This window comes from Bufo gargarizans, chromosome 9 (assembly GCF_014858855.1).
Source record: "Bufo gargarizans isolate SCDJY-AF-19 chromosome 9, ASM1485885v1, whole genome shotgun sequence".
Taxonomy (NCBI): Eukaryota; Metazoa; Chordata; class Amphibia; order Anura; family Bufonidae; genus Bufo; species Bufo gargarizans.
The window spans coordinates 106,066,693-106,092,381 of record NC_058088.1 but is presented as its reverse complement, the minus strand read 5'-3'; the positions used below and the strand labels follow the sequence as shown (position 1 = coordinate 106,092,381).

The 25,689-nt window shown below is 40.4% G+C and overlaps 1 protein-coding gene across 1 annotated transcript in view; it reads right to left on the bottom strand.

Annotated features, from left to right (window-relative positions):
* Positions 1–1,479: 1,479 nt before the first annotated feature.
* Positions 1,480–25,689, bottom strand: part of LOC122946033 (vascular endothelial growth factor receptor kdr-like) — a 210,584-nt gene continuing 186,374 nt past the window's right edge. The window contains exons 23-30 of the mRNA XM_044305322.1: positions 21,747–21,869; positions 17,887–17,998; positions 12,883–12,982; positions 12,651–12,756; positions 12,436–12,560; positions 11,827–11,905; positions 10,137–10,237; positions 1,480–4,200 (exon numbers count right to left, since the gene is read on the bottom strand). Of these exons, the coding sequence (XP_044161257.1) occupies positions 3,999–4,200; positions 10,137–10,237; positions 11,827–11,905; positions 12,436–12,560; positions 12,651–12,756; positions 12,883–12,982; positions 17,887–17,998; positions 21,747–21,869 (948 nt within the window). The 3' untranslated portion in view covers positions 1,480–3,998. The remainder of the gene's footprint in view (positions 4,201–10,136; positions 10,238–11,826; positions 11,906–12,435; positions 12,561–12,650; positions 12,757–12,882; positions 12,983–17,886; positions 17,999–21,746; positions 21,870–25,689) is intronic.

Sequence of the window (25,689 nt, the reverse complement as noted above, 5' to 3'; positions counted from 1 at the left end):
AAGTGGCACAAAGACATTCACAGAAGCTTTTCTTACTGCATCACTGATGAAGATCCTGGGTTATATATTGGTTTATACGCAAATAAATGCCATTTCCAGTTATTTTCCTGAAGGCTCTCACTAATGTGTAGTAATAGCACAAAGCTGCCCCCTGCTCCAACTGAAATATGAATTTTAGAAGTTAATTCTATTTGCAGTATACCACCACTCTCATTCATGTCGATAATATGCATGCACTGGGTATGGGAATGGGATCAGAGGGGTTAAACCCTTCTGAGTTTTATGATGGATGACATTGTTTTAAAAAAAAAAACTTTTTAAAGATGTTGCCCTGCAAAAGACAGTGTTTTCTCCCAGAAACAGCACCACTTCTGTCCATTGGTTTGGTCTGGTACTTCAGTTCATCACCAATTAAATGAATGGGGAGGAGGAGATGCAATACTAGATACAGCCCATGGATAACAATATTGCTTTTTTTTTTTCGGAGGCGGGGTAAGAAACAAACCCTTGAAACCCGGCAAGTAAAACCTATGAAACCAAGTAAAACTCATTTTGATAAAGGAATAGAATCTGTATTTGAGATCCCTAGTTTATTAACTGTAAAAAGACCCTCGACAATGGCAGAGGTCCATAGGTCCAATGACTAGATGAATTATTCTGGGACTAACATCCTACATAAGGTGGAAATGATACAATTTAGATATATTCCCATGTAGCAGATTAAGGGCCCAGGCACATGACCGTATATTTTTCCGCATCCGTTCCGCAATTTTGCGGAGCAGATGCGGACCCATTCATTTCAATGGGGCTGCAAAAGATGCGGACAGCACACTGTGTGCTGTCCTCATCCGTAGTTCCATTCCGTGGCCCTGCAAAAAAAGGTAGAACATGTTCTATTCTTGTCCGCAATTGCATTCTATCATAGGGCTGGCCTTTCCATTCTGCAAAATGCGGAACCCCAATGGCTGGTATCCGTGTTTTGCGGTTCTGCAAACGCGTCCGATTATCTGAATGAGTCCCAACTGTGGATTTGCCATTAGGATTTGCAGGTAGAAAATCCAAATTACACCAGCACCAAAGTGAATGAAAATTTACATGGTATCACGTGGAGAAAAATCAATTAAGAAATTGAAAAGCGGTGCAGAATTTAAATTCACAGCATGTCTACTATTTCTGTGGATTTCACCCTTTGTAATACACAGGGTGAACTCTGCGGCAAATCCATGAAAAAATCCATATGTGTATTTTGCCATGAAATTCACTACAAATTCCGTGGCCAATCCACAACTGATTTCTTTTGTCCAGTTTACACTACATGTGGATGTAGTCTTAAAGCTACACATTATAGTTAGTGTTTTTGTATATTACATTGCACATCAAATAAATAACTTGGACACAACATAAATGAAATGTTGGGAAATGGAAGAAGGATTGAAAAATAACACGGCAAAAGCATTGACCCACTTCTGGATCATACAGTATGTTTCAATTCAGTGCCCAGGATTTCTGGTTGGAGTTTAATGTGACAAATTGCAAACAATGCATTAAAAAGTCTTGTTGGCATCTCTAAAATAGTTTACCGTTTCACAATATAATATTCCACTTTATGACATACAGTGGTTGGGATTCACAAAGCATAAGCAAATCCTTGTGCAAGGCTATAGATCTTCATTGCCTCTAGCATTTTCTTTCCATATACTGATATATACTGATATATGAGTAAGACAATTTGTTATAATACGACATAGCATAAAGCCAGTGTTATCAAGCAGAAACCCAAGTCTAACGTAAATGAAAAAAAAAACAGGCCATGCCTTGCAGGCACCGAGAGTTCGCCAGTAATAGTGTGTTCTTGCATATAACCAGAAGGCTTTGCTATATGAACTTTATACTGTACATTACATGAAGGGGGGGGGGGGGGGGAGGAACGAAATACGGTAATTAAATTACTGTGGATATAAAATACCAGAAAATATTAGTAAATATACAAAGCCACTTATAATACTTTAAGGCAACATATTATTTTATCAGATACAACAAAATCAATGTGAAACAGCAGAAAAGCACCAAGTAATGAGTAGTGTCCCTGGTCTCCTGAGTTGTCTCAAGAGCTAAAATACACAAGTAACAAAAAGTAATGGTTTCTTTGCTGCTTAAATAACATTTTGGTGGTAACCCAACTCCACCATCTTACAATAAAGTGGTTTTGCTATCATTAAAAGGAGTGTTTGGTTTAGAAAACCCCTTTCCATTAACTCATTAGTTAGATCTGAGTTAATAACTTTGGAGGACCCAGCATGTCTATTGATTTTAAAAGGCATTGTGCAATGCTTTATTTAGCCTGTGGTGGCGCTGCATTGGAAACTAACACTTGCTGCTAAGGTCCCTTGGATTGCTGGGGTTCCTAGCAGAGAGAGGTGTCCTGTGATCAACTCATTTTCCACAGCACCTACTAAGAAAAAAAATGTCTATACCATGCCAACCCTTTAACTTTTTGACAATGTCCCATCAATGTCCCCAAGATCTGGCAGTCAGAGTTAGAGAAGTATCTCCAACTATGTAGAAGTATTATGATTTCAAAGTGATTTGCAATGACATTGATGATCTGAAATAAAAATACTTCAGAGAAAAAAGAGAACAATCTCCAGTTTTGGTGGAGATTTGATATGGTTAAATCTTTCATGAAGACAACCCTTGTCCATGTGCATAGACCAGATGAACATCACAGAAGTCGGTCCCCCACTCAAGTTTCCAGAATGGATAGCTGCTCTGAATGAGTGACTCATATTTAAGTGGACTGAAGTCATCGCTGTGTTACAAGGACAGCTGTTAATCTTAATGGTCACTATGCCATACTACAGGCCTGGATGACTGAGGCTTCCTTGGTAAGATCAGTTGTATGCCAGGGTGACTCTTTGCCTCAAGGGTCACATTCTGAAAGAAGTTGTCTGTAAGGAGACAACCCCTTAAATTCCCCCATACTAAAATGGATAGGAGTTATGGAAACAAATGCACAGGTAATACCCCCACTATTTGGCTTTTATATAAAAGCAAGTTAATTATGAGAAAACTCCATTATGGTAAAATATAACCAGTAAAGTTAGCTTCATATTTACTTCCTGTATGATGTGCATATTTCTTTCAAATTTTAAATAAGAGCTCTAAAAGAAAAGATATGTGAGCATACCTAGAGGCAGCATAAGACAGTTCCATCATTATCATGACAATGACAGTCACAGAAATCCAGCAGCCTGTGACAACACACTTGGCTCAGACAATACAATCTGTTTCCGACAGGGGTATAACCGATAGGGTGTGCAAAGGTAGCCTTGGTGCCTGAGGGTGCTCATTGACCCCTCTGCCTCATAAGAGTGATAGCACATGGTAGGTGACGGGATGAGATCCAGGAGCTTCAAATTATGTCCCGTGCCACTTCTGTTTGAAGCTTTTTGCAAAACAATGAGGAACACAAAAGGTCATAAAAACATACTATTAAGAAAAAACTATTACAGCCCAAATCATCGGAAGTGATATGACCAAAATCTTAGTTTGGGTACTAGTATCTATCAATGTTATTATATACAGTAGAAAGAAAGCCGAACGTTAGCGTATGCTCAAACTTTCTTCTGGAATACAGTTAAAATGTGACTGACATAAAAAACAATGTAAGTGAGAAAAATAATACAACGCCAGTGAAAGCGAATACGTGAAATTACAGATGGGTAAATATAATTGTTGATCCTACTTGAATACTTAAATCTTGTGCTTTAATAAGTTATCAGATGTCCATTTGGTGCTGGTATCTCAGTGATATAGGCCTTAAAGATTCTCCACTCATCGGAGTTTCTCCTTTGTGTCACATGAAAATACAACTCTACCTGGAAAGATTTTCCTATGGGCTGAAGAAACAGTCATTGATCTGTTAAATGTCTCTTAAATAAGGCTGCACTACTAAACAAGCTGTTAGTTGGTCATAACTTGGGTAGTGGCCACCGGTGCTACACTGGAGGAGTTGAATAATGAATGACAGAATTATAATCTGGAGGTGGGCTGTGACACTCAAGGTTTAGATCCATGGGCATGAGAACAAGGTCTTCGAGTGTGAGGTCTTCTTCTATTTGGGTAGATGGCTGGTACTTTACATGATTTCTTTCGTTCTCCCCCAATACTGACTCCTTGCTTTTGCTTACTGCTTTCATTCTGTAAAAGGAAAAATGTTAAAGGTTTTGTCCCATAAAAAATATTCTAAATTTTTCAAACAAGCACCCGGATCTGAATTCTTTTGTAATTGCATGTAATTAAAAATGGAGCATAGCTATTGAGTTATTCATTAAAATGTATCTGTATAGCGCCTCCTGCTGTTTTTTTATTTATTATTTCTTTGTCCTGCTCACTGAGAAGGTCGCACATGCTCAGTTTTATCCTTCAACTACCTGCTGAGTTGTGATAGTGAGAACATGGACACACCCCTAATATTTTTCTGTGTAGGGAGGGGGTCCAAATAGTGAGACAGATCATCTTCTTACCTCCACATTCCTAGAACACATAAAATATTCCCTCCACTTTCACTGATGCTACACCCTGACTTTGCAACCTGGCATAATTTATGATAAATTACTGCTGCATATATGACCTGAAATGACTCACTATAAAGTCACTGGAGGGGCCAGAGCACCTGCACACATAATTTAGAGCACACCATAACATTTATTGTAAGGTAGGAGGGCGCACATGCCTTTACTTTAATAGATCACTGCTTGTAGGACTCAGGTATTAGATATGTCGAGAGATGGAGGCAGGCAGCCAAATATCATTGTGTGCTGGACCTCAGCCACCATTTAGTACATAGTGACATAATGGAGATGCAATTACATAACGTTATGATCACACATTGGTTCTACAGAAATATCTGTGAACTAGTGAAATATAACTATTTATTTCAGGTCTTGAAGGGCTGTCCCATGAAAAATATTCTACATTTTTAAAACAGCCCCTGGATCTGAATACTTTTGTAATTGCATGTACTTAACTATTTAGAATAACCACTGACTTATTCAATAAAAATGCATCTGTATAGCGCCACCTGCTGTTTTATCTTTTCCATGTTTGTCCATCTACCTCAGTAACATTGCTAAGGTGGACGCACAAGTTCCATCCTTCAACAGCCACGAGGCAGATCTTCTTTTAGAAGCTGTGATTTAACAGGGTGAGAGCTGCAGAAGACACACTCCCAGAGCGGTGACAGAGAGAGCTGCAGCAGAAAGGAAAGGACATGCCCCCTGTTAAATGGACATACCCCCTGGGCCAGCCTGAAAAAAGTCAAGCAGAGCAAAACATGAGGAGATCTCTGGATCCATATGAGGTTTTGTTAGAAAGAGGTTATCATGTACTATATGATGTCTGACACAACCTATGAAAAGGTGTAGCATTATTTTTGGAATAAAGGCAGACTTTTTTAAAAATCCTCCATAAATTCCAAGGTGCTCTGACCTGAAGAGATCCAGTGTGGTGCTGGTTACTCTAAGCCGACCTCTGCTGTACATGTATGGCGGCAGTTAGGTGTTTAAAAATGGTGCCCGCGCCGGAGCGCAGTGGACACCTTAGCTACCAGGTTTCTGCTATTTTAAAAAGCAGACACACAGGGATAATGTCTGTGATTAGAAGTAACACTGATCATGGACGTTAAACCCCTCAGATGCCGTGGTCAATTGTGACCGGGGAAGCTGTCCATTTGCTGTAGTAGCCAAAGTCCCTCTGTGGTAGCCTCAGTCCCTCTGAAGGATCTGAGGCTACCACAGCAAAACTTCCTATGGCTGGTATGTCCTAAAACACCCAAATTATTGAACTGTAAATATATTTATCCCATACAGTAAATGCCACTACAGAAAAAAAAAGTCAGATTAGCCGTTTTTGTATTGCTTTACTTTGCCAAAAAATCCAACAAAAAGTTATTAGAAAGGCATACACACTCGATAATGGTATCAATGAAATCTACAGATTGCCCTGTAAAAAATAAGCCTTCCACAGCTCCATAGATATAAATATAAAAAAGTTATGGGGGTCAGAGTATGGCAATGCAAAGCAAATATTCGTGTTTTTTTTCAAATTTTTGTTATTAAAACACAAGAAGAACTATACAAATGTGGTATGTAATTGTACTGTACTGGAGAATGAAGGGAACAGGCCAGTTTTACCGCATAGGGAACATTGTAAAAACAAAATCCATAAAACTGTGGCGCAATTGCGTTTCTGTTCCCATTTCACCCCATTTGGAATTTTTTCCCAGCTTTCCACTACATCACATGGAATATTAAATGTTGCTGTTTGAAAGTTCAACTTGTCACGCAAAAAACAAGTCTCATACGGCTATGTGAACGGAAAAATAATAAAGTTTTGGCCCTGAGAAGGCAGGGCGGAAAAAAACAAGAACAGAAAATTCTAGGGTCTTGAAGGGTTTGAGACATTTCTTTTCTACAAAAGCTAAAGGGAACACTTTCACTAATGACTTTGTACAAGTGAATCGCAGTTATAGCTCCACCGTGTCAGTGTATGTCAGTGTAATCGACTTTATGGAAGGTAGAAGTAAACTGGTGTGATGTTGTTTGGTGGGCATGCATGGGGCTTGTTTTATTTGGTGCCTCACTCCTCTGATCTCCCGCTCGGTTAGTCTGCCAGGCTCAGAGAGCGAATACAACCACAAGCCATGAGAACAGTGGGATCTGGCAGGAGAATGACAAGCACAATATCCCATGTTTGAAAAAGCAAAGTAATGATCCACAAGAACGTTTACTGTCAAGTGGAGACCATGTCTGAAATGTGTCCAGGGTAAATGTCTCTGATGTATCCTTATACTGCGTGACTGCCGAATGATATTGTTTCAGCTTTTTGGTTTATTTGCCTGCTGTAGCTTTTGGACCGATTGTGAATATATTTATTTTATCTGACTGATTTTTAAACTAAAACCACATAAAATTCATATAATTGAGTCAACTGTGTTAAAGAAACACTCTGGGTAAATGGTTTACACCATGCTTTGCCAAATGCAGGGCATGAGGGGGGCAACAGATGGCACCGCACCGTGTATTCTTGTGTCATGCACTGCTTCTATAGGCATTGCACTAGGCATTGCAAAGTGTATATATTGCGCGGAGTGTTCCTTTATTAATTCCAGTGAAGCTTCATTGCTTCGATCAGGATAGATATCAGTATTATACAGGCATGGGATTCAGCCAGTTCCCTCCAGTTCTCCAGATCCGGTTGTTAAAATTACGGCTGGATCGGAGAACCGTGTTACTGGCTGAGTCCCGATTCAGTGCTCTGGCGGCAGCAGGGCAGCTGGAGATGTTCGCTTCCATTGCTTCGCTGATAGTTTAGCTCCTTAGTTTGTGTAGTGTATATATGGTGTATTTATGTATGTGTACCATGTATATGGTGTATTTATGTATGTGTACCATGTATATGGTGTATTTATGTATGTGTACCATGTATGTGGTGTATTTATGTATGTGTACCATGTATATGGTGTATTTATGTATGTGTACCATGTATGTGGTGTATTTATGTATGTGTACCATGTATATGGTGTATTTATGTATGTGTACCATGTATATGGTGTATTTATGTATGTGTACCATGTATGTGGTGTATTTATGTATGTGTACCATGTATATGGTGTATTTATGTATGTGTACCATGTATATGGTGTATTTATGTATGTGTACCATGTATGTGGTGTATTTATGTATGTGTACCATGTATGTGGTGTATTTATGTATGTGTACCATGTATGTGGTGTATTTATGTATGTGTACCATGTATATGGTGTATTTATGTATGTGTACCATGTATATGGTGTATTTATGTATGTGTACCATGTATGTGGTGTATTTATGTATGTGTACCATGTATATGGTGTATTTATGTATGTGTACCATGTATGTGGTGTATTTATGTATGTGTACCATGTATGTGGTGTATTTATGTATGTGTACCATGTATATGGTGTATTTATGTATGTGTACCATGTATATGGTGTATTTATGTATGTGTACCATGTATATGGTGTATTTATGTATGTGTACCATGTATGTGGTGTATTTATGTATGTGTACCATGTATGTGGTGTATTTATGTATGTGTACCATGTATATGGTGTATTTATGTATGTGTACCATGTATGTGGTGTATTTATGTATGTGTACCATGTATGTGGTGTATTTATGTATGTGTACCATGTATATGGTGTATTTATGTATGTGTACCATGTATGTGGTGTATTTATGTATGTGTACCATGTATATGGTGTATTTATGTATGTGTACCATGTATATGGTGTATTTATGTATGTGTACCATGTATATGGTGTATTTATGTATGTGTACCATGTATATGGTGTATTTATGTATGTGTACCATGTATGTGGTGTATTTATGTATGTGTACCATGTATATGGTGTATTTATGTATGTGTACCATGTATGTGGTGTATTTATGTATGTGTACCATGTATATGGTGTATTTATGTATGTGTACCATGTATATGGTGTATTTATGTATGTGTACCATGTATGTGGTGTATTTATGTATGTGTACCATGTATGTGGTGTATTTATGTATGTGTACCATGTATATGGTGTATTTATGTATGTGTACCATGTATATGGTGTATTTATGTATGTGTACCATGTATATGGTGTATTTATGTATGTGTACCATGTATAGTGGTGTATTTATGTATGTGTACCATGTATATGGTGTATTTATGTATGTGTACCATGTATGTGGTGTATTTATGTATGTGTACCATGTATGTGGTGTATTTATGTATGTGTACCATGTATATGGTGTATTTATGTATGTGTACCATGTATGTGGTGTATTTATGTATGTGTACCATGTATATGGTGTATTTATGTATGTGTACCATGTATATGGTGTATTTATGTATGTGTACCATGTATATGGTGTATTTATGTATGTGTACCATGTATATGGTGTATTTATGTATGTGTACCATGTATATGGTGTATTTATGTATGTGTACCATGTATGTGGTGTATTTATGTATGTGTACCATGTATATGGTGTATTTATGTATGTGTACCATGTATATGGTGTATTTATGTATGTGTACCATGTATATGGTGTATTTATGTGTACGTGTGCTGCATATATATGGTGTATGTATGTGTAAACATGTGTCGTGATGCCGTGTGTCCGGCGTTGAGTAGGGAACCTGTTAAAAATTTGAATCCCACCCCTGGTATCATATAGGCACAATACAGTAATGGACCCCTGTCTATTCATGACACTGGCAGATGAAGTAAAGCAACACTTAGGCCTACTGCACAAGACCGTATTTTTGGTCTGTGTCCAATCCGCAACGGACACGGACCCATTCACATTCATTTCTATGGGTCCGCAAAATAAAACTGACAGCAAGCGGATGTCATCCGTCTGCTGTCGCTTCCGTGGATGGGCCGGAAAGGATAGAACCTGTCCTATTCTTATCTGTTTTGTGGACAAGAATAAGCATTTTGACAGTGGGTGCTGTGAAAATTTGCACAAACTGTATCTGTATTTTGCAGATCTGCGATTTGCGTACCGCAAGACGGATACGGTTGTGTGCATGAGGCCTTACGATCATTCCTAAACTCTTTTAGAAAATGACCAGGAATGGATACACCATATGTGAAGCAAGTGCAGCTGCACTGAGGCCCTTTAGGTAAGGAGGTCTACTGCCACCTGCAAAGGATAATAATCCAACCTCCTACTGTCTATTAGAGTGCCTTAAGAGACTGTGATAACATATTTAATTGCACATTACTGGAGGACTGTAATTGGCGCACCTGTGAGGGATTTGCAAGAGACACTTGAGGGAAGTGCTCGGGAGTGTGAGGGGCACAAGTCCTGTTCTTGACCCTCTGCTGGTTGCGTCCACTACTAGAAATGACAATGTGATCGAGCTCACCTAATCATCATTATAATGGCCACTAAGTGTATATACTGTAAAATGGTTATCAAAGGCCAACATACACAGTAAATCTGTCTGACTCTTTTATTATCTGCTACAGTGACTGACATAGAAGAATTGCAGAACACACATGGATTACATTAATGTAATAGCTTTCCACTTACGCATTAGCAATTATCCCAAAAGGCCATGATCGGGTCTCTTGCCGCTTGAGATACTTCATTTCCAGTGAGGAAAGCACCATACCACTGTCAGATTCACCCTCCTGTTATAGAGGATATACAGATATCGTCAGTGGGATTTATACTTGTCATCAAAATAAAAGTACGAAGCTAAATGCTAAGAAAACAAAGAGCACAGGCGCAGAGGTACTAATGTGTCTGCCCCAAAAATATGTCTAAACAGTGGCACGGTTTGGCCTATCTGGGGTTTCCGTTTTTTTTTTAGATATGCTTGTCAAGGGGGTGGGGCTTATCAGAAAGAGTTGGGGGCTTCATGGGAAAGGGAGTGGGGCCTAAGATGTACCATTTTGAGCCAAAATTGTACTACAATTCTGGAGCAAAATTCTGTCGGTATAGAGTCAGAGAAAAGTGCCTGTCCCTGCACCAGATTTATCCTCAAGCCTGAACCCCTGTGATAAACCTGGTGCAGGTCTAGACAGACGGTCTAAGGTTATGCCATAAGATGGTAGTGGTATGCGCAGCCCTCCAAAAGACCCTTCCCAAGATTACGTCTAAATGGCTCATGCTTGGGCTTCAAATGCTCATATATATTAGATAAATGTTGGCTGACTATCTGATTTCAAAGAGAAGCACACACAGGCCTTTTTTCTTTTTTCCCATATGAATGTATACGGAGGCTATGACTAAGGGCAGCATGTGTGCCTGAAATGCGTAAGCAGGAATTGCTTTGTATGTTGGACTTTGATGGAATTTAAAGCCGAGCCTTGAACTTTTACTTCTTAGATGCTGGAACTATGCTTCTTTTCAATTTAACCTGTGTGTGCCTTACGCTTTTAGTGCATCGTGTCTCTGTTGAGCTGGAAAACAGTTCACCCTATATGGATGCTATGTTACTGATATTCTGCTATACGGTGGCACATAGAGTGCCTACAGCTGAGCAACAAGCCACAGGTACCTTGTGTGTCTGACAAAGGGCTCCATGCACATGGGTGTCTATGCCGCATATATGAGACCTAAGACAGATGCAGGGACAAAGGTAATAACCTCTCTCTGTGGAATATTGTTCAATGGCTTTTCCAAGATTTATGACCTATCCTCAATATCACATAGGAACGAGCCTTCCCATTGAAGTGAGTGGGACGGCTTGTAATTACACCTGCTCACCATTGTGATGTTGAAGGCAAGCAGGTAAACAATGAAGGGAAGGCTGCGCGATCTTCTCTATAAAGAGCAGACCGGCGGGGGTGCTGGGTTTCAGATCCCCGCTGATCTGATATTTTCAAACCAGCACTTGGATCTGAATACTTTTGTGCTTGCATGCGGTTAAAAATTGAGTATAGCCACTGGGTTATTTAATACAATGTGACTGTATAGCGCTGTTTTTTTTTCTTATTTCTTTGGCTCACTCAGAAGGCTGCACATGCTCAGTTTCATCCTTCAATTGCCTCGTGAGCTGTGATAGGGAGAGAGTACTATATGATCTCTGATTTTCATTTTTTACATTACTCATGGGTTAACCCCTTTAAATGTGATCTTTTTTTTAGTTCCTCCTAATCCCAGATGTTGCCGGCTAAGGGCAGGTTGCTGCTACATGTGAACATTTGCTTTATAGTCGGATGACGTGATAGAGGGAAAGTGCTCTTTTTACTTTTCCCTTGACAGAATTGTTTACCTCGCTGAGCACTTTGTCCTTTCCCACTGGCACCTCGTCAAATGTCTTCACACTCAGCGGTCGGTTCTTGTTGTTGTTTCTAAAATGAAGAGACATAGGGTGAACCCGACACCCACAAGCTCTTTGATAATCTTCCCAATGTAACTATAAACAAGTGGACTCCTTACATTTTCTGGTGCGCCCTTATATCTATTAACAGTGAATACATTCCATTTTTTATTATGATGTTTTTGTATAGGGAATAAGGCAGTACATAGGAAGAAGTACTAGAAATTAGGACATATGGGAGCAATTACAGCAAGAAGGTCCTAGAGATGGATCAACATTATAAAACAGCTTTGAATAATATGTTTATGATGTACTTCACATGTTAACTAGGTCACCCCTGAGTGCAGGTGCATGTAGCATGTGCAGCACATATGTCTGGGCATGCTGACTTCAAGATCCACAAGTCATGTCTGTAAACTGCAAGGACAATGAACAATGAGATGTAATGCAAGTATTATGTAACTTCTCCTTTCCAGCATTTTAGAAAGCTGCCAGTAATTTCTACACTGTGACTTGCCAATGACACCGAGAAATATATTTCCAGTTCACTGTGCATCTTACCCAGACTCTAGTATGCTCCATCGTGTAATGGAGTTTCTTATGTTTTGTTCCTCATTCCCAGGTTTTGAGTTTAGATCCCCGTCAATTCGTAAAGCAGTGTTCAGAGGAATATAGTCTTTTCCCTCCTATAATAGACCAAAGAGCAAAAGAGATAAGTTTATACCTGGGAATTTATGCAAATAAAGAAAAAAATCTTGCTATTATGTGACACAAACCTGCTGAACATTGGCCTGAAGAAGGTCTCCTAAGCGTTCCACTAGCTCTGTAAATGTTGGTCGGTCTGTTGGGACTCCTTGCCAGCAATCAAGCATTGTCTGATATCTGAAAATCAATGGTGTCATCAGATGAGGCATAAAAATGCCCTCTTTACTGTATCATGAGGTTATTGTTATTAGTATCATTATATGTATATACTTGGGGAATAGATGCTAGACTATGTTCTCTTACATTTCAGGAGTACAGTATTCTGGAGGTCTCATCCGAGTTCCTTCCTTTAGTCGGCAACAGAAGTCTTCATCAATCTGCACACCAGGGTAAGGAGAAGCACCTACGTAAACCAATCAAATGCCCACACATATGTCAATTATATTCTTACTTTGTAGTGTATATATAATACTGCGCAAGAGTTTTAGTGATGCAAAGTAAGAATACTTTAAAAATAGCGTTAATAGTTTATTTTTATCGATTAACAAACGAGAAATCCAAATCAAATGTGACCACCCTTTGCCTTCAAAACAGCATCAACTCTTCTAGTTACACTTGTACATAGTTTTTGAAGGAACTCGGAAGACAGGTTTTTCCAATTCAAATCCTTCTGTCTCTTCATGTGATCCTAAACAGACTTGATAATGTTGAGATCAGGGCTCTGTGGGGGCCATGTCATCACTTCCAGGACTCCTTGTTCTTGTTTATGCTGAAGATAGTTGTTAATGACATTGGCTATATGTTTGAGGTTGTTGTCCTGCTGCAGAATAAATTTGGAGCATATCAAAAGCTTACTTGATGGTATTGCATGATAGATAAGTATCTGCCTCTATTTCTCAGCATTGAGGACTCCACTAATCCTAAGCACTCTCCAGCCTTTCAGCAAACAAACTGCCTTCTGTTAGAGCCAAATATTTAAAAAATTGACTCATCCAGCCACTTGGTTATGTTTCCTCTCAACCATGCACAAAAACATACGAACTATGGGGCAGAAAAATGGCAGAAGGTGCTCTGGACTGATGAGTGTGAAATATTTGGCTTTAATAGAAGGCCGTTTGTTTGCTGAAGGGCTGAAGAGTGGTACAATAGTGAGTGTCTGCAGGCAGAAATACAGGCAGATACTTATCCATGAAGCATTACCATCAGGGAGGCATCTGACTAGCTCCAAATTTTACTTACACAATAGATGTACTTTAGAGGAACTCACTGATTACATCGGGATCTCACAACTATCCTTCATTATCAGATTGGGGAAAAAAAGATCAGGCAGTTTGATTTCAAGATGCCTGATCCTAATGCCCTTCAGTCGTGTCTAGCAGCAGCTTTGCCCCCATTCACATTCCCAGCACATGCATGCTCAGCCGAGCATGAGTGTGTATGGTGGGATTAGGAGAGATAGCTGTCAGCCAAACGTGTATTATGCTGACAGTTATCTCATGCGCATGACCAGGGGCAGATTGGGGACTTAAAGTGGCCCTGGAAAAAAAATAAAAGTGGCCCAATGTTGTAGGTGGGTCCAAATTGACAGAAGATGGAACAAAACAAGTAGGCAAGACAACTGAAGTAGGGAGCCCCAACCACAGTATTCAACTGTATCATTGTCCTGAGGATGGTAATACAGTTGAGTTCAGACGGACACCTGTGGCCTTTGAGCATCAGATCATTATGTACCTGGCCTGCGGCCATCAAGAGGGATTAAGTTGGCCCCCTGGCCATCGGCCCGTCTGCAAATTTCCCTGTAGGGTCTATGGCCAATCCACCCCTGGGCATGACTGGCTTTAGGTATACAAAATTAACAAAGAGAAGTGTGCAAGGAACTTTTTCTATGCCAGTCGGTGACCAGGGTGTGGTGTGAGTATTTCACCTCTTAGACTAGCACCTCTAGGTTAGTCTGAGAGGTGAAATACTCACACCACACCAAGAGATTGGGAACATTTATGAGCATATTTGGGGGTGCATTATATACACTATGCAAGCATTACTATATTGAAAGCTCCTACAATCCATTGAATAAATCCAGGATATTTTCAAGGACAATGCTCCGTTTAAAGATTACATAATATTCGGCCACAGTCTTAAAACAATATACAAAACAAATAAAGAGACTACAACATCTCTACAGGAAGGGTGGCTGGGAACCTTCCACTTAAGAAAGGATGAAAGATATAATATATAGGCTAAAACATTGCTAAAATGTGATAAAACATTAATAAACAGTCTGTATCCTGTAAGTAAGATCCACATTTCTAAAAGGAACCCACATAGACATTTCCTCTCGCTACATGTACTCACTGATTTGTGAGGTTACAGACTTAAAAAAAGACAATAGCCAAAAGCATTAACCTCGATCTGTAATTAAAGCTTACTACATCTTACTATCTTATTCAGAAAACCATTTGGGGCCAATTAATCCTCACAAGGTCATTGCTCTACCTTTCAGTCGTCATTGGCAGGCAATCTCAGGGGACTTGATTTTGCCAGGATCAAACTTATGAATTACTATTTTAGCTACTTTGGACATTTTAAAAGGGGACTTACTAACATGGTATTGTAACTCCAGCTATATCTGTTCCCATTGCCTACTTCTTTTCTTGTTAAAAAGTTGTCCACCAAGGCAATCTCCTTTCTTGAGGCAGCTCTCATGATGAGCTGATTTCTGGCTGTTGGAACCCCAGGCAATCATTTGTTATCACCAAAAGATGCTGCTGGTGCTTTCCCATGCAGAAAGCTAGTATAACACAGGGTCTATTTAAAGAGAATCTGTCAACAGCTTTTCTTCCCGAGGGCAGCTGTGGCAAATGTTTTCCAAGCAAAATAAACACCTGAAGTTCAGACGTCTATTGCGCTTTAGAATCTGTACTCCCGTACAGCGCTGTGTCCAGATGGGAGTACAGATTCCCCTGCGGCCGCACTGAGCGCTGTACAGGCCAGAGCATCGCTCTTTATGCCTGTACCATTGCTGCTCTACTAAAGCCTGGCACAGATGGGTTATGTCAGGCTTTAGCAGAGTGGGCACAGGCAGAGGAGCAATGTTTATGTGAGCTCCTGCCATGCACTCGCTCACTCCGGTCTAATAGCTGCACAGGCTATTAACAGAGCGGGTGCAGGGCAGGAGGTCACATACGGGAACTTTAACAAGCAATTGTTATATCGCTTGTCCCTTAGACTGCAATAAGTTACCATTGCAGCCTATGGGAGTTGTGAAATGTTTCTGTGGAGGCCTGCCACCTGTAGGTGGTCATCAATATCAGGATCCTGGAAAACCCCTTTATGGTGCCCATTAGTCACAGTTGGCACTATGCATGTCTGCTTCAACCTGCCTCCGTTTGGTTGAAGTGGTAACACCATGTGATCTCTACAGCCAATCAGTGAAGAAGTGAGTTGTTGGCAACATAGCTTACTCTTATATATTAGTATGATTCTAAATGCTAAACATAATGTTGTCATTTACCAAACTGATGAAAAGTAGAACTGGCATAGTTGCCCATAGCAACCAATCAGATTCCACCTTTCATTTCCCAAAGGAGCTGTGAAAAATGAAAGGTGGAATCTGATTGGTCGCCATGGGCAACTAAGCCAGATCTAGTTTATGCCAGTTTGATAAATGACCCCATAAGTTTACATTCTAAATGTTTCTCACAGACTTTCACGTCTAACGGAATGGCAGCTGATTGTGTAACTTGGGCTGACAAGTCTACTTACAGAAAGGCTCAAATATCCAATTATCCAAGACACACACCAAAACAAACAGCGTCATATGGTCAATATGGTCACCGTGCCAGCACTTGTCCTGGCAGAGCTTGTCAAAGGATAAAGCCAAGTTATTAATAAGATACAGTGAAAACTTTCCAGTCTTATTGCATATTTATGCTGTCTTATTCCCAGACAACGCTGCACTATCTACTGCTTCTAAATACTTCTCAGTGATCCATGCTGTCTGGACCATAGTAATGATTCAACATGTGGCTCTCAGGCCCAAGTTATGAAGGGTACAGGGATCTATTCAGTTTAGGACAATGATAGACGCTTGGCTAAAGGACTCTCACCAATCTTATCTAGACCCTAGACCTCCATTATCATTTGTGATAATTATCTTATGATAAAGCAATGATTCATATAGCTGTTACTGCACAAGCCCTTTTTTATCAGACAGTTGAATCAATGATAGAATGATCACGGGTTGTCCGAGTGCTGAGACTCCCAGTGGCCTCCAGTTTCCACTTTCCCTTCAGCGCCCGCCTCCAAAGAGCAAATTAGGAAACACATAGGGGGAGCATTATCAAGCCCCATAAGCTGGTGTAAAAAAGTTGCAAACTGCTGGTTTGTGACTTTTTAATACCGTTTGCACAAAATACTTTGTGCATATGACGTTTTACGCCACCATCCATGCTTTTAGAAAAGGAGCTTTGGGGTGGAAGTGGTCTGAGCGGGCCATAAGCCCCAGTGGATTTGTCATTATTTACGCCAGTTTTCTGTAGTAAATGATGACTGAAACCTATGCAAGATTTCGTTTTAGGTGCACTTAATGTACGATGACGGGTGTGCCTTAAATTAGACGTATCCTCCAGCGGCGCAGGGGATATTAAGATCGGCATAGAAAATTCCAGTCTTGATTAATTTCGCCGCAATAGGCATAGGGTGGGGCTGGCAGAGGAAGCAGGAGGATCAAATGGTGCACAGAGTGGCTTGGGCCTGCCCTCGGAGCAGTTAACTGCTGATTTACATATGGATGAAAAGTACTTTTTCTCCAGAATAAAGGGATGGATTATTAAGTGAAATGTATCATTATAGTCAGCGGAGCTAGCCCTACAAAGCATTGTGCCTGGTTTACTGGTGAATTTCCTGGTGAGAAACTGCCTTTAACTCAGAATTTCCTAACAGTATATTTTTTTAAAGTAGCTATGCCTTAATAAAACACAAAAAGTGGAATATCTAAAAAGTTATTGTATTTCCATATCTATAAGCCATTTAAATTATTGGGGGCATATCCTAGCGATATATGCAAGCCTGCCCTAAACTCTCATAAGCATCTTGCGCTGAATTGCATTTGGGACAATATATCACCAGCACAATGGCTTCCTAAAGGAAATGCATACATTGACAGCTGAGAGGATACAAGCCAAATAAAATACAAGTGTTAATATATATATGTATATGAAGAATATCTCCAACACCTAGACATAACATGACCTTGCACATGAGTACAGACAGTATGTGAGAAAAGCTCGGTTTGCCTCTAAAACTTACCCAATGAAAATATCTCCCATAATAGCACACCAAAGGACCACACATCACTCTGTGTGGTATAGATCTTATCAAATATGGCTTCAGGTGCCATCCACTTAAGAGGTAACCTTGCCTGGAAGTAGAATAAACATCTATTAACATCATGACGACATACCTGGAACACAAACTCCCAGATTCTGCCAGGCAGCGCCATACTATTGACATACTGTAATCAGGAACACAGATCACCGCACGCCCATTGTAATGGCTGCAATGCTAGTTCTTAAGAACTGCTTCAATATTTGCTTTAATTCAAATAGGTTTATCATTTTGGATCTTATTTTTTCTCTTTGTCTCTCTCTTAAAGAGGACCTGTCACCCAAAAATGCAATGCAATCTGCAGGCAGCATGTTATAGAGCAGAAGGAGCTGAGCAGATTGGTATACACTTTTGTGGGAAAAGATTCAGTAAAAATTGTAAATTCTACATTTATATCTGAAGCCCTGTGAAGAGCTATCAGTACAGGGAGGAGGGGTTATCAGTGACTGACAACTATCTCTGTATGCAAACTAAAGCTTATATATGCCAGATCATCACTAATGAGCGTTCATAGGAACAGTCATTACCGATGATCTGGCAGTGTAATGGCAGTGTAATACTGCCACTCATTTATCGGACAATTGTGATTTTTAAGCATGCTTAAAAAACATTGTATGCCTGCGGCAGATCACTGTGTAATCACAATCTGCTGCCGGCAAACAACTAGCTAGTATGGGGAAAAGCGATGGCATTGGCGATCACTCCTCCCCATACAGTGGAGGAGATTGCTGCATGTAATAGCAGCAGTCTCCTCTGCTAGAGAGCGGGTGATTGCCACAAAGGAAAGCTTCTCTCCCAACAATCGCCTGCTGTATCTGCTAGTGTAACACTGGCTTTATACACACAATGCTATCAATCACTGATAACCCCTCCTCTCCCCTGTACTGATAGCTGTTCACAGAAAAAACAATCTGCTCAGCTTCACCTGCTCTATAACAAGTGCTGTCATATTGTACTGTATTTTTTTGATGATCGGCCCTCTTTAACCCCTTATGGACTCGGCCCTATTTCACCTTAAGGACTTGTGCATTATTTGCAAATCTGACCAGTGTCACTTTAAGTGCTGATAACTTTAAAACGCTTTGACTTATCCAGGCCATTCTAAGATTGTTTTTTCATCACATATTGTACTTCATGACACTAGTAAAATGAAGTTAAAAAAAATCTTTTTTATTTATAAAAACAATACAAAATTTACCAATTTTTTTTAAAAAAAGGCAAATTTCCAAGTTTCAATTTCTCTACTTCTATAATACATACTAATACCTCAAAAAATAGTTATTACCTTACATTCCCCATATGTCTACTTCTTGTTTGGATCATTTTGGGAATGATATTTTATTTTTTGGGTATGTTACAAGGCTTAGAAGTTTAGAAGCAAATCTTGAAATTTTTCAGAAATTTTCAAATAAACAATTTTTAGGGACCAGTTCAGGTCTGAAGTCACTTTGCGAGGCTTACATAATAGAAACCACCCTAAAATGACCCCATTCTATAAACTACACCCCTCAAGGTATTCAAAACTGATTTTACAAACATCGTTAACCCTTTAGGTGTTCCACAAGAATTAATGAAAAATGGAGATACAATTTCAAAATTTCACTTTTTGGGCAGATTTTCCATTTTAATATTTTTTTTACACTTACAAAGCAAGGGTTAACAGCCAAACCAAACTCAAAATTTATGGCCCTGATCGCGCTGCCTTCCATGCCATCGGGTCCCCCCTACAGCCCCATGGGGACCTGATGGCACCACCGCCGCCGCACCAGGTAAAAGCTGCAAACTGCAGGTCTGAATTGCAGTTTGCGGCGATCACCGACACGGGGGGTCACGGGACCCCCCTGCGCATTTAGCCAAGGTGCCTGCTCAATGATTTGAGCAGGCACCGGGTTCCGATCACCGCCCGCCAGGCGGCGGTGATCGGAACTATACATGACGTACCGGTACGTCATGGGTCCCTAAGGGGTTGAAGGCTATGTACAACTTTGGTGGAATTTTTAAAATTATTATTGCATTGTACTCCTTTTGAGCTAAATTTTTTTTTTTTTCAGTTGGTCTTTATTAAAACTATTGAGCAGTTTTCCCTGCACAGCTCTGAGTTTCTCTAGTAGCTGGTTCTGAATTTTTTCTCTGCTTCGTCAGGCAGGGAGCTGACAGGCTCCTTGTCTCTGACCTTATGAACACTCATTATAGCTCAGTTCTGATAACTATGCGGCTTAAATAAGTGTTTATGACCTTTTAGTTATTTACAGATAAGGGTCATTAGATGACTGGCACAAAGTGAAAGTGACAGTACCATCCACACAGCTAGAAAAACAGTTATGTATGTTCTTTGTATGTTTCTAACTAGGGAAATGTAAGGACTTTACAATTCACATACTTTATCTCCAGTTCCTGGTTTCTGAGATTTCAATGGGGGTCACATGACCTGTGATGTCAGCTTCTCTCCCTGCTCTGATGATGTTTCGTGCACAAGCCTGAGGGAGCTGATCTGTGTCTGTACACGAGAGGTCACTGTGCTGGCCAAGCCCCCCTGCACTGGCCGAGCTGCTGTCTGCTCTCTCCCTGGCTTCTTAACCCCTTCAGCAGCACAGACTCAGGGCTGAAAGCTTTACTGAGTAGCTGCAGGCAGTTAGGAGACAAATGCTGGGCACAGGAGGGGACAGACTAGAGGAGTTCTGCAGAACACTGCACAAAAACAGGTAGTGAGAAGATCCTGTGAGTATCAGCAGTGTCATTGTACAGCTGGGACTTGTAGTCCTACACATACAACATGCTGCTGAGTCTCCCAGCAGTCAGACATGTAACTCATTGCAGCACTTGTATTCACTCCCTTTGCAGAGAAGGGGGAGGGGCAGAGATTGTTGTTATTGCAGGTAAACAAAGGGCCAGAAGAGAACCAGGGAAATTATGAAATATATTTTTTTTTGCCTAAAACTTGCTTAGATTAGTTATTTATTGCTGCCCATCAGATTTACAGTGCTAGAAAAAAAAAATCATAACTCGGACAACCCCTTTAATAAAGACCAATTGAAAAGATGTTTTTTATCCCAAAATAAGTAAAATACAATCATAAAAAAATTACCTATATATCTACAACCTTTCCGGGCTCACGCCAGTTCAAAAATTGTGGGCTGGGAAGGGGACGGGCCGGTAACTCATGGGGATTTTGGTGCGGATTTGGGGTGGAAACGCACAGAAATCCGTGTGGAAATTCTATTCCATAACCCGCACCTGAGTGCAGGTACTCTAAAACAGTCAAATGGTAAATTTGGAAGCCTAGCTTATCAACTGCTTGATGCCAATTTTATGGACAAATCCTGCCTGCCTCTTTAATACTTTATATTATAATTGTAATAAAGCGCCCGGAAAGAAAAAATATATATATGAAACTGCTGAAATTCTATCATATGAAGGTTTAGATAACGGCCAACTAGATTGTCAACTACTTTGTTCAGTGGTAGACAAAAACACCTGGACCTGATAGCTATTCTTCCATCAGTTTGACTATATGAAATGGAACCCAATTAAATAGGTCTCTGGGTTGTTAACCTACATCTTTTATACATAAGCAAAGCCGTAACTGAAAACTTCTGGCCACCAGTACAAAATCTGTAACTAACCCCCAACTCACACAATATACAGTACAGCACTGGTCTCTTTATGTAAGACAGATGGATGTTTTGGCTTCAGAGATTGGATTCAGAGGCCTCTTTACACCCTGTAGTTTGCCCCTGTACACAAGGTATAAGCAGTACAGACCCTGGCAGTGTAGTACTTACATCTCCTTTGCGCACATAATCTGGATCTTTGTATATATCACGGGCTAGGCCAAAATCACAGATCTTCACCACATTATTTTCAGACAATAGGATGTTCCTGGCTGCCAAATCACGATGAATACACTATAAAGCAGAGAAAAATATGTCTGTAATCCACAGGATATGACATTAACAATATACACACATTCCAATCCTTCGAAGAATAGATCTCCAGTCCATTCAAATCAAAGCGTACTATTCTCAAAGGGTATACACAAACGGAGTCTAAAAAACTAAAAATTCTTCTCCATTGTCTTAAGTTGTAAAAAGGCAAATACATGTATGTGTAAAGAGGAAGCTCAGAAAGTTCTTGGTCAGCAGTCACCATTGTGATCACTGACACAGGAATGTGATGATCTCTATAGGCTACAGTAACTGCAGAAACTATGAACACTATAACAAATTGCAGATGCTGTCAGGTGGACATCATATCGTGATGACCGTGTCAGTATGGTCCCCAGAGAGTTCTGTCTCTTTTTTGGGTCCTCTGACTTGGCATGTGTATGTATCTTGTTATGGATTTTCTTGTTCCGTTATTCTTTTTAACATACAGTATTTATTTTGCAGTGAATTGGGTCTTCTCATAACTAAGCCCAGGCAAGCTTGAGGAGAACCATGGTGGCTCAGTTGTAAGCACTGGGGTCCTAGGTTCGAAACCGACCAAGGATAACATCTGCATGGAGTTTGCATGTACTTCCTGTGTAGCATTCCTACTAGCATTTTTTGTTTACTAGGACTGGACACATTAGGTCAGGGGTGCACAACAGGCCACAGCCAAAGGGCCACTTGTGGCCTGTGATGCCATTCTGTGTGGCTATAATTATCTTGACACAGAAATGTGTCCAAATGTTTGCATGTGGCTGCTCACATGTAGTTATCAAGTCAGAGAGAAGAGGAGTGGAGCACAGCTCAAGAGCAGGGATGGGCTAATGGTGCACTGTGTAGTCATGTCTAGGTCCTCCATATATCAGACAAATGGAGTCCCTGTACTGTTTGACATTACCGAAAAGAGTATATGAGTTAGAAGTGGCTGTCTAAGCATCCGGATCTATAAATTGTATTTTATTGGAGTTGCCACAAGACCCATAATCTGCAGTGGAAAGGGCAACATGCATGCATGATCTCCTCCTCTATGGAGCACTGACTAGAGGAGAAGAAGGGAACTCCATTTCCCCCTATAGATTAGAGTTTTGGAAGTGAACCAGCACCTTTTAAACATTTATGGCACATACTTTAAAGGCGAGTTTACATTGCACGATGTACAGATGACTATCAAGAAGGAAGCATTCTTTCCAGACAGTCAGCTGCTCGTTTCCATGCAGGAATCTCCTTCACAGTATGAGGATGAGGGATTGCTATTGCATATTGCAAAACATTTTTGGGGGGATCTTTGTTTAGACAGCACGATCTGCTGCCCAGAAACGATGATTGATGTGCTTGCACGAGTGACAGGATCAACCCATGAACAAGTGTTTAGCTTGTTCATTGGGTGATCAGCAGCACATTTAGATGAGCAGATTGTTGGGAACGAGTGTTCGCAGTAATGGTCTTTTCTAATAATTTGCCCGAAAATCAGGGATGCTCAACCTGCAGCCCTTCAGCTTTTGTAAAACTGGAGGGCAGCAGGTTGAGCATGCCTGGTCTAAATCCACCTTAAATTTTACATCATTGCAACACTTGGGTGTGGTTTTATATAACAATGTGGCCCTGGACCAGGACAGGTTGTTCACCCCTGTATGCTTGAGTACACAATTTTGATTCTAAGAAACCCAACTGGAATTTTGGGGTAAATACATTTTTTTGCTAATTTTATTTTTTGGAGTGTTGCCCATTTTTTCTTTTTCTTTATCATATATATATATATATATATATATATATATATAAAATCTTTATTACTGTTTTCACTATTTGTAATCCTGTCAAATTGTTGCTTTGCACACTAACACTGGACACATTAGGTAGTTCAAAACAACACAGCCCAAATGCAATTAGCTAGCTCACCAATATATCCTCAACGATCCCAGCTCCACAAGAGTATCAAAGATCTTCTTCCAGCACTCATCCTTAATTCCAACATAGTTAAAAACAAGAAAAGTACAAAAAGTCCCAGCAGGTGCTTACATGTTTTGGGACACACAGCCTGCCCAAAACACAGAAGAGTCTGCTCTGACTTTTTGTACTTTTGATTTTATTAAGATGAATGCTGGAGGAAGATCTTTGATACTCTTGTGAATTACACATTAGGTAGACATTCTGAAGAGAAATCAAAGGTACACCATGGGGTGCCATAGAAAGCATTTAATAGCAATATCTAGACACAAGAGCTTTTTCTTTTTTTTTTTTTATATACCCATACAAAATGTATAATATACATGATCTCCTAAGCTTTAATTATAGGAAAACCCCTTTCAAATAGGTTTATATTGGTGAAAATGTATCACAAGTTCATTTTTTTATAATAGCATCTGAAAAATGAGATCTGGAATCTAAATGGTCTCTATAGGCAACTCCTCTGCTTTCTCCTTGCATCAGTTATGATAAGTCTCACGTTTTCTTTTTACTTAATAACTGTTTCCATTAATAGTGTAGAATTTTAATATTATAAAAAATGCACTAGTTGAAAATGAAAAAAGAACACTTGGAAAAATGAATGTGATTAAACTGAGACAGACAAAGTATAAACTGCTAGTGGTGCTTGGTCAATGATAACACAACCAAGTTGGGACACCCTTTATTTTGGGTTCTGCAGCAGGGTATACCGTATTTTGAAGCAGGATCACATTAATACAGGGTGGCAATTCCCTTTCCTGCGATAAAGTCATACAGATGCTGGTTGTCACAGCAGCAGCTTGTGCCTGACACTGCTCTGTTCACCGTTCCCGGCAGCCTGGAGCCATCGCCCTCTGTCTCCCTCTTCCTTGGGGCCCAGACACGGAGCTTTCTCTGTCCCTCCATGTACTCTGCAGCCTACTTGGTGGCTAGGCCACTAAACCTCTGCCAGTAGGGCTCCCAGGCTCCCTCAAGATCTTAAAGGGCCAATGTGTACACATCCAAATCTTCCCCAGGCAAGGCTAGCAACCTTGGAGTGCTTAAGGCATTTTCCCCTGTGGGAAGGTGCCTGAGAAGAGGGGTGTATAGTCTGCTAGCTCCTGCAAAGGTGTGCTATTTATCATTGTCTGCCTGTGTAGTGACCTCTGCCTGTTTAGTAGATTCTAACCCTCCACTGCCTGACCTGACCTCTATGTTGACCCTTTTCTGGCTGCCCTGACCTCAGCCCATTTACTCTATAGCATGTTTTCTGCCTACCCTGACTTTGGCTTGTCCTTGATCAAAATTTTGCCTGAACCCTTGGTGCTCTGTACCGTTATCTCTGACCCCTGTTGGGCAGCTGTCAATCACACAGAGACTACTCCAGTAGGTAGCAGCTGGATGGTTCCCCGAACCAAAGTCCAGATTCCTATACAGTGGTTAAGGTGTGAAAACCAGGGAATGCCCTTATCAGTGGTCCTAAGTCCAATCTGTTGGTTGACACAGTAGTTACACCCACTGTTATAACACTTAATATCCTCCTTTGGTATGTCATTCCAAGTGCTTTCAACCTGGGACCCGTAGTTCAGCCAAGGTGGTTGTTGGCTGCTGCGCATGGGAGATGCATCATCCTATTCAGTCTCAAATATTCTTGTTGAGGGAGAAATTTGGCAATCAAGCTAGCCAGTGGATCTGCTGGATACCCTGAAGAGCATGCTGCATAAGGCATGCAGTGTTTGGGCAGGTGTTGTCTTGTTTGAACACCAAATCTGCGGAGTCAAAAATGGCAGTAGAACTGGTTCCATAATGTCCTGGACATCCCAAAGGGTGGTCATTGTTTCCATCCAGACAAAAAATGCCATGGTAGCTAATACCA